A 15,741-nucleotide genomic window follows, 5' to 3' on the forward strand; every position below is an offset into this window, starting at 1 on the left:
CAAACACCCCTCCCCCCTGCAACATTACACCAACCAAGTAGCCAAAGCAACACGATGGCTTCAATGCTAATGTTTGACTTTTAAAACATTTCTTTCCTTTATTCTCTCATAACATCAGACCATATGAATGGCCGACACGTGTTTCGCGACTCTCTGTTGCTTCTTCAGAACCAATAGAAATTTCACATACATTGAAAATCATACAGGAATCTTTAATGTTCTTTCCACATAACTTTTAACACATTTCAGGAAACGAGGAATGAACATTTACCATAATGAAAACGAGAAACTGTACCTTGTGGAAAGAGCATTAAATATACCCTTACGATTTTAATGTGTATGTAATGTATATATTGGCCTAGAAGAGGAGACGGGATAGTGATACTACATTTTTTGTTAATTTACTCCTGCTGGGTTGTCAAGGCTTGTTGTAGATTAAAGGCGAGACAGAAGACTCCAGGCCGGAGGGGTGAGCGCTCGGTTCCCATCTCATTAAAGTCTTGTGGAACAGCGAGTACCAGGAAACAGAACAATAATGCACGCGCCTCATTAGCCCCGCATCTTGCAGTAATAAAACATGAACGTCTGGGCGACATTACACGCCGTACAGTCAAGGCCCGTTTGGGAAAAGCTGATCCAGCGCCTGGGCCCTGGTACCACCTCCCTCTCTCCTCCCCCTCCCCTCCACCTCTCTGGCACAAGTTTCAAGTTTAAGTTTATTTGATTTAGTTCTCAACTGAGAATAACAAATATTTAAAGCTTAAAATTACTTTTAAAATACTAAAATATCATTCTAGTACAAAGCTAAAAAAGATTTTAAAAATGTAAACATATTGGGCCAGATTCACAGAACTAACTTAAGACAAAATCCTAAACTTACTACCATGTTGGTATTCACAGAAAGCACTTACTCATATTGGAGGAGGTAGGTCAGCAATGGGGCAAGTTTAAAGGGGGTATTTTCAATGAGTAAATACAATGTTCTAAGTGTGTTTTTACGGGATCATTGCTATGTGGGAGTGAAAGGAAGGTTTGCGTGTCTTTCCTGTGACTTTTACCTTTTCTCATCTCCATGTTTACCATGTTTAACCCTTTGACGTGCTCTCTCATCCAGCAGGCACCTGCAACAGTACATCGTGATGTTGATGAAGGGATTCCCTTCTTTCTTCACAGCTGACCAGCTCCCTCCTCCACGACAATACAGGGGTCCTTGTTGCCTCCTGCTTCAGAACTATAAGCATCAAAAGACTCCTTGTACTCGGGCCCTCACCCCTACAACATGAATTATCATTAGAGTAGGAGCACGCAGTCTCTACTACAATTTGTCACCTACATTTTTATGTTGCGTATTATCAAGTTGCGGCGGACTCCTAACTGACACCCACAGAGAAGTCGCTGATGGCATAGAAATAAGAAATGCTTCAGTTTGCTATTGTCATGCCGTGGTGGACTCTTACCTGCCTCCCATAGATGGCATAGAAATAGGACATTTCTGTTGCGTAGGGTCAAGCCGCGGTGGACTCTTACCTGCCTCCCACAGAGAGGTCGCTGATGGCATAGAAATAGGACTGCAGAACCTTCTTGTCCTTGAAGATGTCGTCTCCGAATGTGTTGAGTCGGTTGAGAGAGATGAGCAGGTCGGTGCTGGTCACCCACTCCTGGGTTGAGGGGGCAGAGTAAGATAGCCATAGTCAGATATGACAGCGCTAAGTCCATCTGGTGATAGGCGCAAGAACACACAAAACAGGCAAGCTAACACCAAACTACATTCAGCCATGATCACCAAGCAGATAATATCTGACAAGACACAAGAAGCTTTCGTTAGAACGCAAACATAAGTATTTATACAGCTTGTGTTAATGTATGTTTAGCATTGCTACAGCCACTTAAGGGCAACACAGAGCCAAAACAGCCTACGGTCAACAAGCAGAAGGGTGCGGGACAGCGACAACATTTACCACTTAATGAAGGGGAATAGGCTATAAACCTGACCGGAGAGGTAGGATTTCACACAGTGCCAGTAATTTCCAAAGTACATTTCAAGATGCAGATAAAGAAGGAGAGAGTTCAAGAAGGCAAAGCAAACACTGTATCACACTGAAGAACCATGTGAAACCCCACCCAACATAGAGCCTTCATTGCCCTGCACATAAACTGCCACCTTAGATTGAGCCATAGGTATCTTGGAAATAAACTATCACCCAACACAGAGCCTTTGTTATCTAACAAAAAAACCATGAGGTAACATTGAGCCATGGCCAGCTAAGGGATAAACCATCAACAACATGGAGCCATTGTCATCTACGGAAAAAAAACATCATCCAACATTGAGCTATTGTCAGCTAAGGAATAAATCGTCACCAACATTGAGCCATTGCCAGCTAAGGAATAAACGATCACTCAACATTGAGCCATTGCCAGCTAAGGAATAAACCGTCACCAACCTTGAAACATTGTCTTCTAAGGAATAAACCATCACCAACATTGAGCCATTGCCAGCTAAGGAATAAACCGTCACCAACCTTGAAACATTGTCTTCTAAGGAATAAACCATCACCAACATTGAGCCATTGCTAGCTAAGGAATAAACCATCATCAACATTGAGCCATTGTCATCTAAGGAATAAACCATCAGCAACATTGAGCCATTGTCATCTAATGAATAAACCATCACCAACATTGAGCCATTGTCATCTAAGGAATAAACCATCACCAACATTGAGCCATTGTCATCTAAGGAATAAACCATCACCAACATTGAGCCATTGTCATCTAAGGAATAAACCATCACCAACATTGAGCCATTGTCATCTAAGGAATAAACCATCACCAACATTGAGCCATTGCCAGCTAAGGAATAAACCGTCACCAACCTTGAAACATTGTCTTCTAAGGAATAAACCATCACCAACATTGAGCTAATGTCAGCTAAGGAATAAACCATCACCAATATTGAGCCATTGTCATCTAAGGAATAAACCATCATCAACATTGAGCCATTGCCAGCTAAGGAATAAACGATCACTCAACATTGAGCCATTGTCTTCTAAGGAATAAACCATCAGCAACATTGAGCCATTGCCAGCTAAGGAATAAACCGTCACCAACCTTGAAACATTGTCTTCTAAGGAATAAACCATCACCAACATTGAGCCATTGCTAGCTAAGGAATAAACCATCATCAACATTGAGCCATTTTCATCTAAGGAATAAACCATCACCAACATTGAGCCATTGTCATCTAAGGAATAAACCGTCACCAACCTTGAAACATTGTCTTCTAAGGAATAAACCATCACCAACATTGAGCTATTGTCAGCTAAGGAATAAACCATCACCAATATTGAGCCATTGTCATCTAAGGAATAAACCATCATCAACATTGAGCCATTGCCAGCTAAGGAATAAACGATCACTCAACATTGAGCCATTGTCATCTAAGGAATAAACCATCACCAACATTGAGCCATTGCCAGCTAAGGAATAAACCGTCACCAACCTTGAAACATTGTCTTCTAAGGAATAAACCATCACCAACATTGAGCTATTGTCAGCTAAGGAATAAACCATCACCAACATTGAGCCATTGTCATCTAAGAAATAAACCATCAGCAACATTGAGCCATTGTCATCTAAGGAATAAACCATCACCAACCTTGAAACATTGTCTTCTAAGGAATAAACCATCACCAACATTGAGCCATTGCTAGCTAAGGAATAAACCATCACCAACATTGAGCCATTGCTAGCTAAGGAATAAACCATCAGCAACATTGAAACATTGTCATCTAAGGAATAAACCGTCACCAACCTTGAAACATTGTCTTCTAAGGAATAAACCATCACCAACATTGAGCCATTGCCAGCTAAGGAATAAACCGTCACCAACCTTGAAACATTGTCTTCTAAGGAATAAACCATCACCAACATTGAGCCATTGCTAGCTAAGGAATAAACCATCATCAACATTGAGCCATTGTCTTCTAAGGAATAAACCATCAGCAACATTGAGCCATTGTCATCTAATGAATAAACCATCACCAACATTGAGCCATTGTCATCTAAGGAATAAACCATCAGCAACATTGAGCCATTTTCATCTAAGGAATAAACCATCAGCAACATTGAGCCATTGTCATCTAAGGAATAAACCATCAGCAACATTGAGCCATTGTCATCTAAGGAATAAACCGTCACCAACCTTGAAACATTGTCTTCTAAGGAATAAACCATCACCAACATTGAGCTATTGTCAGCTAAGGAATAAACGATCACTCAACATTGAGCCATTGTCTTCTGAGGAATAAACCATCACCAACATTGAGCCATTGCCAGCTAAGGAATAAACGATCACCAACATTGAGCCATTGTCATTTAAAGAATAAACCATCACCAACATTGAGCCATTGTCAGCTAAGGAATAAACGATCACTCAACATTGAGCCATTGTCTTCTGAGGAATAAACCATCACCAACATTGAGCCATTGCCAGCTAAGGAATAAACGATCACTCAACATTGAGCCATTGTCTTCTGAGGAATAAACCATCACCAACATTGAGCCATTGTCTTCTGAGGAATAAACCATCACCAACATTGAGCTATTGTCAGCTAAGGAATAAACGATCACTCAACATTGAGCCATTGTCTTCTGAGGAATAAACCATCACCAACATTGAGCCATTGTCTTCTGAGGAATAAACCATCACCAACATTGAGCTATTGTCAGCTAAGGAATAAACGATCACTCAACATTGAGCCATTGTCTTCTAAGGAATAAACGATCACCAACATTGAGCCATTGTCATCTAAGGAATAAACGATCACTCAACATTGAGCCATTGTCATCTAAGGAATAATCTATCACAAACATTGAGCCATTATCAGCTAAGGAATAAACCATCACCAACATTGAGCCATTATCAGCTAAGGAATAAACCATCACCAACAGTGGCCCATCATCACCAAACAAATTAACAAACATTATTGCTGCCCGTGCCATAGTGCTGGAGCAAATGAAAATAATGCAAGTTCAAAACTTCTTCACATAGCATCTGACCCCCCATTTATGGAGTTTTTCAAAGTTTGTTATATATTTCCATTTTGTAAAGCACCTGGTTACACCCAACGGTGTGTTCCCACACTAGGATTAAGCCCCCTGATAAAAAAAGAGAGAAAAAGGAGAACTATACCTAGGCTAAAGAGAGAAGGAGTGCTGAAGAAGACATCAAGATATTTCCTATTTTAAGGTGAAACAGCCAGGTTTTTAGTCCCTTCACAGTCAGTGGCAAAGTGTTCCACCTTTTGGCTGCGAGGTAGCCCTAAGGATGAAGATCCCCTCTTGGCTCACTGGATTTTAGGCACCTTGACCACGTCGGCTCCTGTAGATCTCAGATTATGTGAGGGTTTGTAAGAGGTTATCATAGGTTATTATAGAGCGGAGCAATCCGGCCCTCATTCCACAGAGTTCTGTGTCTGTAGCTTGTGGCCTTATAGGTAACCCTCTTCTCGACTGGCAGCCAGCGAAGAGGAGACAGAGCTTTAGAAGTAGATGCTCTTCTTGGGAGGTTCAGGACCAATCATGAGGCAGCATTTTGGATACGTTGAAGTTTGGTTAGACTTCTTTTGGAGACTACCAGATAGAGAATATTACCATAATCTATCTGAGATGTGACCACAGCATGCACTATGTTTTTTCTAGCTGCAATAGGTAGTATATCTAAGAGTTTTCTTACTACTTTGAGAGTCCCGAGGTATTTTCCAGCTCCTTCCTGATTTGTCTGTTAAACGAAAGTTTGGGGTCAGTCCAGACCCTCAATTTTTAGTTTCTGCTTTAGGAACAGGAGTTTGCCCAAGGGCCTCAGGCCACCAGTCCGATGACCAGATCGGAGGTGCTTTCCCAACTATCATTACTTTCGTTTTATTGCCATTTCGTTTTAGACAGTTATTGGACAATCTTGAGGTTAGCTCCTCTAAACATAAAAAGATCTGATTAGCGGCTGTCTCCGTGTCCTGAGATAGAGTAACAATAAGTTGTGTATCATCCGCATATGACACGATTGCTACATTGTGTTTTTCCACGATTTCTGCAAGGGGTCCAATTTAAAGATTGAATATGGTGGGGTTCAGTATAGAGCCCTGTGGGACCCTTGCATAAGGGGGATACTCTCTGACATATGCGGGTGCTGGCCGACTTGGAAGCTACAAGATAGGAGGAAAGAGGTGTAGACTGAATTTACAATAGTAAACCTGCATTTCCCCCCTACTCTTGTGTGCACTTCACGCAGTGTGTCTTAGACCGGAGTCAGACATCCCTCTATTATAACCACTTTCCACAAGGCTTTTTAGATTGTAGTTAGAATAGCAAATCTTCCCTGTGTACTATCCACAATGTTTGTTAGACAAGAGTTGCCCACTCCTAATGTAAACACGTTCTTTAACATGTCTTATATTTGAGTTAGCAACTAAACCTTTGATATATACCATTTCTCCAGTGTTTGTTAGATTGGAGTTAGAATTGTAAATCTAACCTCTTCATGCATGCAGTTCCACCAAAGTTTGACAGATTGAAATTAGAATAGTAAAACTGCCCCCTCCCACAATTTATGCCATTAGTTTAACCCGTTGGCTGCGCCGCCGATTTTGCGGCAGTGCGGCCGTTTTAAAAAACGGGCGGGGCCGCGTCGGCCATTGGCCGACGGCAGCACCAGCGAGGTAGTGCTGCCGTCGGCCAATGGCCGACGGCAGATTGGATGGGGTTAATGTTTGATGGAATCTAGTTAGAATAGTTTATTTAAATTGTTTTTTATCAGTTTATTATTTAATGTTTTGTATTGGGGTTAGGTTAATATATGTTACTGGTTTTTAAAGATATTTAAGCATTTTCAATTTGAATGTATATTTTTAAAATATGGTATTTATTTTTATTATTTTTCTGTTGTGTTTTTAAACTATTGTTTTCTATAATTGTTAGATGTTTTAGAATTTGTAAAATAATGCGCTTTGTTACGTATTTTCAAAATTAATTTATAACAGTTATATACATTTAAATTATATTTTTTAAATGTATCAGTTATTATACTTGTTAATATTGTTTTTCATTATTTAAAGTAATTTAACCTTATATTTTCAATAAATGTTTTTAATGTGTTTTCACGTATGTGTTATATTCATTTCTGAGATTATTTAAAATGTATATGTTTTTAAAGATTTTGTTAGTTAATAAATGAATTTTCATTTGTTATTTTTGTTAATTGAATATATTAATGAAAAATATTCTTTATTTGACATATAATAAAGTTAATTATGATTAAATATATGTACTTTTCAATGTAATGTCAATTTGTTTGGACCACAATATTTTGGTAGTCACTACTTTTGTGTTTTACATTATCTGTATGTAAAGATGATATTTTTATTGTTTATACTTTTACAATTATATTTTTCTACCAGAATTTTTTATGGATGATATTCTGTCATACAACTCATGTAGCGACAGCACAGAGGGAGTAACAAATGAACTACTATATAGTGTAATGCAAAATGTACCAAAACCAGAAACAATCAGAGTTACCTGCCTAAGCGGGAGCAACACCGAGCTGTGTGGAGATCACCGGCCATCTACTGGTCATGTTTGATGTCCCTGGTCCAAGATCGCAGACACTGGGGGAACAGCACCCAGAACTATGCAAGAATTACCCAGTAACATGATCTATCCACCAACAGTGGAGGAAACACGCAGAAGGGGACCTCCTTCCAGTGCTTAATTTATGCCGGTGTTTGCTGGTGGTGAGCACTGGCACTTATTTTTTGGGTCTCGGACATATTTTTCATCACCAGCTCTAGTGCAAGAGAGAGGAAGGTAAAACAGGGAGAAAGAAGGGAAAAAGATATGAACAGCGAGCTAGGGAGAAAGCAAGGGTGAAAAAGTAACTTCAAGAGTGAACTAAAGAGACAGGGAGTATAGAAAGGTGGAAGAAAGAGACACGAGTTGGAAACAAGACGAGGTAAGATTGGCAGTCATGAGATAAAGAGACAGGAAGTGTAGGGCGGTGGAAGAAAGAGGCATGCGGAGGAAGTATGGGACAATGGAAGGAGATATCAGACTAGGCAATCTTTGTATTCAGCAACCTTGGTATTCTGCAGCGCTGACAGCGGGCCACTGAGAAATACTTTGGGCCGCAACCGTGTTTACTTTGCCCAACCTCCCCTGATCTCCCTTTTTGCACGCTATGGCTCAGATTTACTATAATTGTCCCAACAGAATGCTGTGTGAAAAATTGCAGAACTGCGTTGCACGAAGGATCAAAAATAGAGCTGCAGAGGATTTCGGGCCTAATTTAGATCTTGGTGGAGGGGTTACTCGGTCACAATGGTGATGGATATCCCGTCCGCCGAAGCAGAAATCCCATAGGATATAATTGGATTCGTATTTCGTCAGACGGTCATACAAGATCTGATTCAGGCCTTTAGCCCGAGCCGCCCATCAATGAAGCCATGGCCAGCACGGGTTCTAAAATGGCGGTTCCAGGTGGTGCTCAGCATTGTTGTTTGCGGTAGTCGACAGCCTTGCGCTATGACACAAAGGTAAGCCAGGAGAGTCAAGCATAGGATTGTACTCCAGGTACTCCCTATAGGGCCAGTGCTTGTCCATAAACAACCACACAGGGGCCAGAAGTGTAGGATATGTACTGTTGTGTAAATACCACGTTACAGATAGGTGTATCAGGTGATAAAACGTCTCCTTGCTTGTGCCTACTTTCACTTGACTTGAACAGTGGGCAAAAAGACAGGCTATGCTACTTTAGTAGAACTGATTTTGAGCCAGATCCTGGGCTACTCTGCTCCAGGCACTCCTCCTCTGTGTGAGTAAATGAGGTCTTAGCACAAAGTGGTATTCTGTTGCATGAGCGTAAAATTAGAGGGCAAAAAACGTTTGCCCAGGAAAGTTACGGTCATTTTTTTACTCTTTTTTTAACGGAGTTTCATATAGCGCGAACTTGACCCAAAGGTATCGGGTATCAGAACGCTTTACATGAGCACCAGTTGCATTACATGAGGACACATTCATTTTTGTTAGGCACGGGTAGATGAAGAGATTTGCCCAGAATCACAGGTTTTTGAGCGTCATTGCCGAGACTCGAACCTGATACCCCAGATTTGAGGTTGACCGCTCTAGCCGTCAGGCTACATCCTCTCCCCAGTTTGATCATACCAGTGCCCATGCAAACCATTAGTAAATCTACAGCCCCTCCATGGTGATGAAAGCATTGGTGGTGCCACGTGTTACCTGCAGGACAGGACTCCTGTCGAAGTTGTAGGCGCTAGGCCGGCCCTCCAGGGTGGAGAAGGCCACGTTTCCACCACTGAGTGGTGAGATATCACTGAACTCCGCCGTGCAGAAGGCCACAGCCTCGTCATCACCTGGGCGTAGGTACCCCCGCTCCGACTTGCCGTAGGTTTTCTGGCAGGTGGCGCTGTAGTACTGGTAGGGCACCCAGGGACCTCCTGCCCGGGTCCGTTTATAAATGGCGAAGCTCTCGGGGCGGCTGGTGTGGAACTTGAGCCGCACGTAGGTTATCTCGTAGGACTTCCCTGAAAAACAAAAGAGAAAGAGGACTGGGTCAGCATCTCTGCCTCGTGCCACTGCCTTCTGGGAAGATTGCTTGAGAGAGGGTCCTAAGCAGTGGGAAGAGGAGGAGACCTTATGGACTGGGGGGGCATTGTACAGGTGACAGGTGCCTCCACGGTGGCAGGACAGCCTATGCCAGCCTGGGGGTCTACTTTAACAACAACTAGACACCGTGGTATAATGGGTTCATTCAAGGCAGCTGCAGGGATGGAGAAGAGTGGCCTGCAAACATGGAATGATCTAGCAGCCCTAGCAACCAGCTGCAGCCCTAGCAGTGACGGATCACCAGCTGCAGCCCTAGCAGTGAAGGGGCAGCAGCTGAAGTCCTAGTAGTGAAGGGGCACCAGCTGCAGCCCTAGCAGTGAAGGGGCAGCAGCTGAAGCCTCAGCAGTGAAGAAGCAGCAGCTGAAGCCCCAGCAGGGAAGGAGCAGCAGCCAAAGCCCCAGCAGTGAAGGAGCAGCAGCTGAAGCCCTAGCAGTGAAGGAGCACCAGCTGAAGCCCTAGCAGTGAAGGTGCAGCAGCTGAAGGCCTAGCAGTGAAGGAGCAGCAGCTGAAGGCCTAGCAGTGAAGGTGCAGCAGCTGAAGGCCTAGCAGTGAAGGTGCAGCAGCTGAAGGCCTAGCAGTGAAGGAGCAGCAGCTGAAGCCTCAGCAGTGAAGAAGCAGCAGCTGAAGCCCCAGCAGGGAAGGAGCAGCAGCCAAAGCCCCAGCAGTGAAGGAGCACCAGCTGAAGCCCTAGCAGTGAAGGTGCAGCAGCTGAAGGCCTAGCAGTGAAGGTGCACCAGCTGCAGCCATAGCAGTGAAGGAGCAGCAGCTGAAGCCCTAGCAGTGAGGGATCACAAGCTGCAGCCCTAGCAGTGAAGGAGCAGCAGCTGAAGGCCTAGCAGTGAAGGTGCAGCAGCTGAAGGCCTAGCAGTGAAGGTGCAGCAGCTGAAGGCCTAGCAGTGAAGGAGCAGCAGCTGAAGGCCTAGCAGTGAAGGAGCACCAGCTGCAGCCCTAGCAGTGAAGGGGCAGCAGCTGAAGTCCTAGTAGTGAAGGGGCACCAGCTGCAGCCCTAGCAGTGAAGGGGCAGCAGCTGAAGTCCTAGCAGTGAAGGAGAAGCAGCTGAGGGCCTAGCAGTGAAGGGGCAGCAGCTGAAGCCCCAGCGGTGAAGGGGCAGCAGCTGAAGCCCCAGCAGAGAAGGAGCAGCAGCTGAAGCCCTAGCGGCGAGGGAGCACCAGCTGAAGCCCTAGCAGTGAAGGAGCACCAGCTGAAGCCCTAGCAGTGAAGGAGCACCAGCTGAAGCCCTAGCAGTGAAGGAGCACCAGCTGAAGCCCTAGCAGTGAAGGAGCACCAGCTGAAGCCCTAGCAGTGAAGGAGCACCAGCTGAAGCCCTAGCAGTGAAGGAGCACCAGCTGAAGCCCTAGCAGTGAAGGAGCACCAGCTGAAGCCCTAGCAGTGAAGGTGCAGCAGCTGAAGGCCTAGCAGTGAAGGTGCAGCAGCTGAAGGCCTAGCAGTGAAGGAGCAGCAGCTGAAGGCCTAGCAGTGAAGGTGCAGCAGCTGAAGGCCTAGCAGTGAAGGTGCAGCAGCTGAAGGCCTAGCAGTGAAGGAGCAGCAGCTGAAGCCTCAGCAGTGAAGAAGCAGCAGCTGAAGCCCCAGCAGGGAAGGAGCAGCAGCCAAAGCCCCAGCAGTGAAGGAGCACCAGCTGAAGCCCTAGCAGTGAAGGTGCAGCAGCTGAAGGCCTAGCAGTGAAGGTGCAGCAGCTGAAGGCCTAGCAGTGAAGGAGCAGCAGCTGAAGGCCTAGCAGTGAAGGAGCAGCAGCTGAAGGCCTAGCAGTGAAGGAGCAGCAGCTGAAGGCCTAGCAGTGAAGGAGCAGCAGCTGAAGCCCTAGCAGTGAAGGTGCAGCAGCTGAAGGCCTAGCAGTGAAGGAGCAGCAGCTGAAGGCCTAGCAGTGAAGGTGACAGGTGCCTCCACGGTGGCAGGACAGCCTATGCCAGCCTGGGGGTCTACTTTAACAACAACTAGACACCGTGGTATAATGGGTTCATTCAAGGCAGCTGCAGGGATGGAGAAGAGTGGCCTGCAAACATGGAATGATCTAGCAGCCCTAGCAACCAGCTGCAGCCCTAGCAGTGACGGATCACCAGCTGCAGCCCTAGCAGTGAAGGTGCAGCAGCTGAAGGCCTAGCAGTGAAGGTGCAGCAGCTGAAGGCCTAGCAGTGAAGGAGCAGCAGCTGAAGCCTCAGCAGTGAAGAAGCAGCAGCTGAAGCCCCAGCAGGGAAGGAGCAGCAGCCAAAGCCCCAGCAGTGAAGGAGCACCAGCTGAAGCCCTAGCAGTGAAGGTGCAGCAGCTGAAGGCCTAGCAGTGAAGGTGCACCAGCTGCAGCCATAGCAGTGAAGGAGCAGCAGCTGAAGCCCTAGCAGTGAGGGATCACAAGCTGCAGCCCTAGCAGTGAAGGAGCAGCAGCTGAAGGCCTAGCAGTGAAGGTGCAGCAGCTGAAGGCCTAGCAGTGAAGGTGCAGCAGCTGAAGGCCTAGCAGTGAAGGAGCAGCAGCTGAAGGCCTAGCAGTGAAGGAGCACCAGCTGCAGCCCTAGCAGTGAAGGGGCAGCAGCTGAAGTCCTAGTAGTGAAGGGGCACCAGCTGCAGCCCTAGCAGTGAAGGGGCAGCAGCTGAAGTCCTAGCAGTGAAGGAGAAGCAGCTGAGGGCCTAGCAGTGAAGGGGCAGCAGCTGAAGCCCCAGCGGTGAAGGGGCAGCAGCTGAAGCCCCAGCAGTGAAGGAGCACCAGCTGAAGCCCTAGCAGTGAAGGAGCACCAGCTGAAGCCCTAGCAGTGAAGGAGCACCAGCTGAAGCCCTAGCAGTGAAGGAGCACCAGCTGAAGCCCTAGCAGTGAAGGAGCACCAGCTGAAGCCCTAGCAGTGAAGGAGCACCAGCTGAAGCCCTAGCAGTGAAGGAGCACCAGCTGAAGCCCTAGCAGTGAAGGTGCAGCAGCTGAAGGCCTAGCAGTGAAGGTGCAGCAGCTGAAGGCCTAGCAGTGAAGGAGCAGCAGCTGAAGGCCTAGCAGTGAAGGTGCAGCAGCTGAAGGCCTAGCAGTGAAGGTGCAGCAGCTGAAGGCCTAGCAGTGAAGGAGCAGCAGCTGAAGCCTCAGCAGTGAAGAAGCAGCAGCTGAAGCCCCAGCAGGGAAGGAGCAGCAGCCAAAGCCCCAGCAGTGAAGGAGCACCAGCTGAAGCCCTAGCAGTGAAGGTGCAGCAGCTGAAGGCCTAGCAGTGAAGGTGCAGCAGCTGAAGGCCTAGCAGTGAAGGAGCAGCAGCTGAAGGCCTAGCAGTGAAGGAGCAGCAGCTGAAGGCCTAGCAGTGAAGGAGCAGCAGCTGAAGGCCTAGCAGTGAAGGAGCAGCAGCTGAAGCCCTAGCAGTGAAGGTGCAGCAGCTGAAGGCCTAGCAGTGAAGGAGCAGCAGCTGAAGGCCTAGCAGTGAAGGAGCAGCAGCTGAAGGCCTAGCAGTGAAGGAGCACCAGCTGAAGCCCTAGCAGTGAAGGTGCAGCAGCTGAAGGCCTAGCAGTGAAGGTGCAGCAGCTGAAGGCCTAGCAGTGAAGGAGCAGCAGCTGAAGGCCTAGCAGTGAAGGAGCAGCAGCTGAAGGCCTAGCAGTGAAGGAGCAGCAGCTGAAGCCCCAGCAGTGAAGGAGCAGCAGCTGAAGGCCTAGCAGTGAAGGTGCAGCAGCTGAAGGCCTAGCAGTGAAGGTGCAGCAGCTGAAGGCCTAGCAGTGAAGGAGCAGCAGCTGAAGGCCTAGCAGTGAAGGAGCACCAGCTGCAGCCCTAGCAGTGAAGGGGCAGCAGCTGAAGTCCTAGTAGTGAAGGGGCACCAGCTGCAGCCCTAGCAGTGAAGGGGCAGCAGCTGAAGTCCTAGCAGTGAAGGAGAAGCAGCTGAGGGCCTAGCAGTGAAGGGGCAGCAGCTGAAGCCCCAGCGGTGAAGGGGCAGCAGCTGAAGCCCCAGCAGAGAAGGAGCAGCAGCTGAAGCCCTAGCGGCGAGGGAGCACCAGCTGAAGCCCTAGCAGTGAAGGAGCAGCAGCTGAAGCCCTAGCAGTGAGGGAGCAGCATCTGAAGGCCTAGCAGTGAAGGAGCAGCAGCTGAAGCCATAGCAGTGAGGGATCTCAAGCTGAGGCCTTAGCAGTGAGGGAGCACTAGGAGAAATCCTAGCATTGAGGGAGCACCAGCTGAAGCACCAGCGAGATGGGAGCACCATCTGAAGCCCTAGCAGTGAGGGAGCACCAACTGAAACCCTAGTGTTGAGAGAGCAAAAGCTGAAAGTCTAGCAGTGAGGGAGCACCAGATGAAACCCTAGTGATGAGAGAGCAAAAGATGAAAGCCTAGCAGTGAGGGAGCACCAGATGAAGCCCTAGCAGCGAGGGAGCACCAGCTGAAGCCCTAGCAGCGAGGGAGCACCAGTTGAAGCCGTAGCAGTGAAGGAGCACCAGCTGAAGCCCTAGCAGCGAGGAAGCACCAGCTGAAGCCCTAGCAGCGAGGGAGCACCAGCTGAAGCCATAGCAGTGAAGCAGCAACAGCTGAAGCCCTAGCAGCGAGGAAGCACCAGCTGAAGCCCTAGCAGTGAAGGAGCACCAGCTGAAGCCCTAGCAGCGAGGGAGCACCAGCTGAAGCCCCAGCAGTGAAGGAGCACCAGCTGAAGCCCTAGCAGTGAAGGAGCACCAGCTGAAGCCCTAGCAGTGAAGGAGCACCAGCTGAAGCCCTAGCAGCCAGGGAGCACCAGCTGAAGCCCTGGAGATGAGGGAGCATCAATTGTTGCCAATGGAATCAGATGGTTGAAGACAAGTTTTCAGCTTCATGAAGATCCCACACTTCACAGTGATCCCTGGATAGAGGTGATTGTCCATATCACCCAACATTTCCTTGATAAGATATATAGTCAAATATATAGCCCGAAAAGTCCCTCAATAGGGGTGAGAGTCCAATGCCTGACTGAGGTCTTTCAATAGGTGTGATAGTGTTTATATTGCCCAACAGATGTTCAATAGGAGTGATAGTCCCAAACAACCCCAAAGCAGTCCCTCAATAGGACTGATTGTCCAATTCATATTGTCCATCTGTCCTTTGATAGGCGAGATAACCTAGTACCTCCAACTATCCCTATAAAGGAATGATAGTTTCGTACTTAGTACACAACTGCCCCTGAGTAGGAGTGATTGTCCCGTGCCTCACAGCAGGCTCATTATTAGGTGATGAAGTATATCTCCCAATGTTCCTCAATAGGAGTGATCGTCCCATATATACCCTAACTGAATAGTGTGATTGTCCCGTATATACCACAGCTGTCCCTTATGCCTCACTGCAGTCTCTCCATACACATGAAGTCTACAGGTCCAGGAGTGTACTGAAGGGTTGGTTTGAGGGTCTAATATTTGCAACCTGGTGCCAGGCTTTGAAGTGGGAGAAACTTCTAGGCTCTTCTATATCCGATTTCTGGAAACTTCCCACTTCCCCTTCCCAGGTTCCAAGGGGTCTAGGGTGACAAAAGACTGGTGTGTGAAGTTCTTTGTGAGTGTACAGGAGGCAGCTCCTTTGAAACATATTCGGGGCAGGGAACAGCTTTGCCCCACACAACCTTTCAGGATGGCCCATCCTGCCAACACTTAATCCACTTTTTTAGGGTAATCCAATGTTATCCTATGGGAACTAATTCGAGATTTTTTTTCACCACCTGCAAATGTGAAAGTTGAAAGTGTGTGTCCAATTTTTGAAATTCAATGCACCGGGCCCTTTGGGCTGTTTAGGACGTACACTAGGGCTGACACATATTTTTTAAAACAACATTTTAAACCTGGCAAAAGTTTTATTTTGCCAAGTCGAAATGGCAGTTTAAACTTGGACGCACAGGCTGCAAGGACAGACATGAAACATGTTTAAAAAGACTATGTAAGTAGGCGGCACAATAAGTGCTGTAGGCCACTTGTAGCATCTAATTTACAGGCCTTGGGTCCCTGTAGTTCCAATTTTACTAGAGACTTACAAGTAAATTACATTTGCCAATTGGGTGTACGACAATTTTACTATATTTAAATGAGAGAGCATAAGCACTTTGGAAATGAATGACAGTGATAAAGTGGGCAGAGTCCTAAGGATAACAAAAA

The 15,741-nt window shown here is 46.9% G+C and overlaps 1 protein-coding gene across 1 annotated transcript in view; it reads right to left on the bottom strand.

Annotated features, from left to right (window-relative positions):
* Nucleotides 1-15,741, bottom strand: part of LAMC3 (laminin subunit gamma 3) — a 713,512-nt gene that overhangs the window by 615,729 nt on the left and 82,042 nt on the right. Inside the window, exons 2-3 of the mRNA XM_086924802.1 lie at nt 9,289-9,593; nt 1,528-1,658 (exon numbers count right to left, since the gene is read on the bottom strand). Of these exons, the coding sequence (XP_086780928.1) occupies nt 1,528-1,658; nt 9,289-9,593 (436 nt within the window). The remainder of the gene's footprint in view (nt 1-1,527; nt 1,659-9,288; nt 9,594-15,741) is intronic.

Source organism: Lissotriton vulgaris, chromosome 5 (genome assembly GCF_964263255.1).
Source record: "Lissotriton vulgaris chromosome 5, aLisVul1.2, whole genome shotgun sequence".
Classification (NCBI taxonomy): Eukaryota; Metazoa; Chordata; class Amphibia; order Caudata; family Salamandridae; genus Lissotriton; species Lissotriton vulgaris.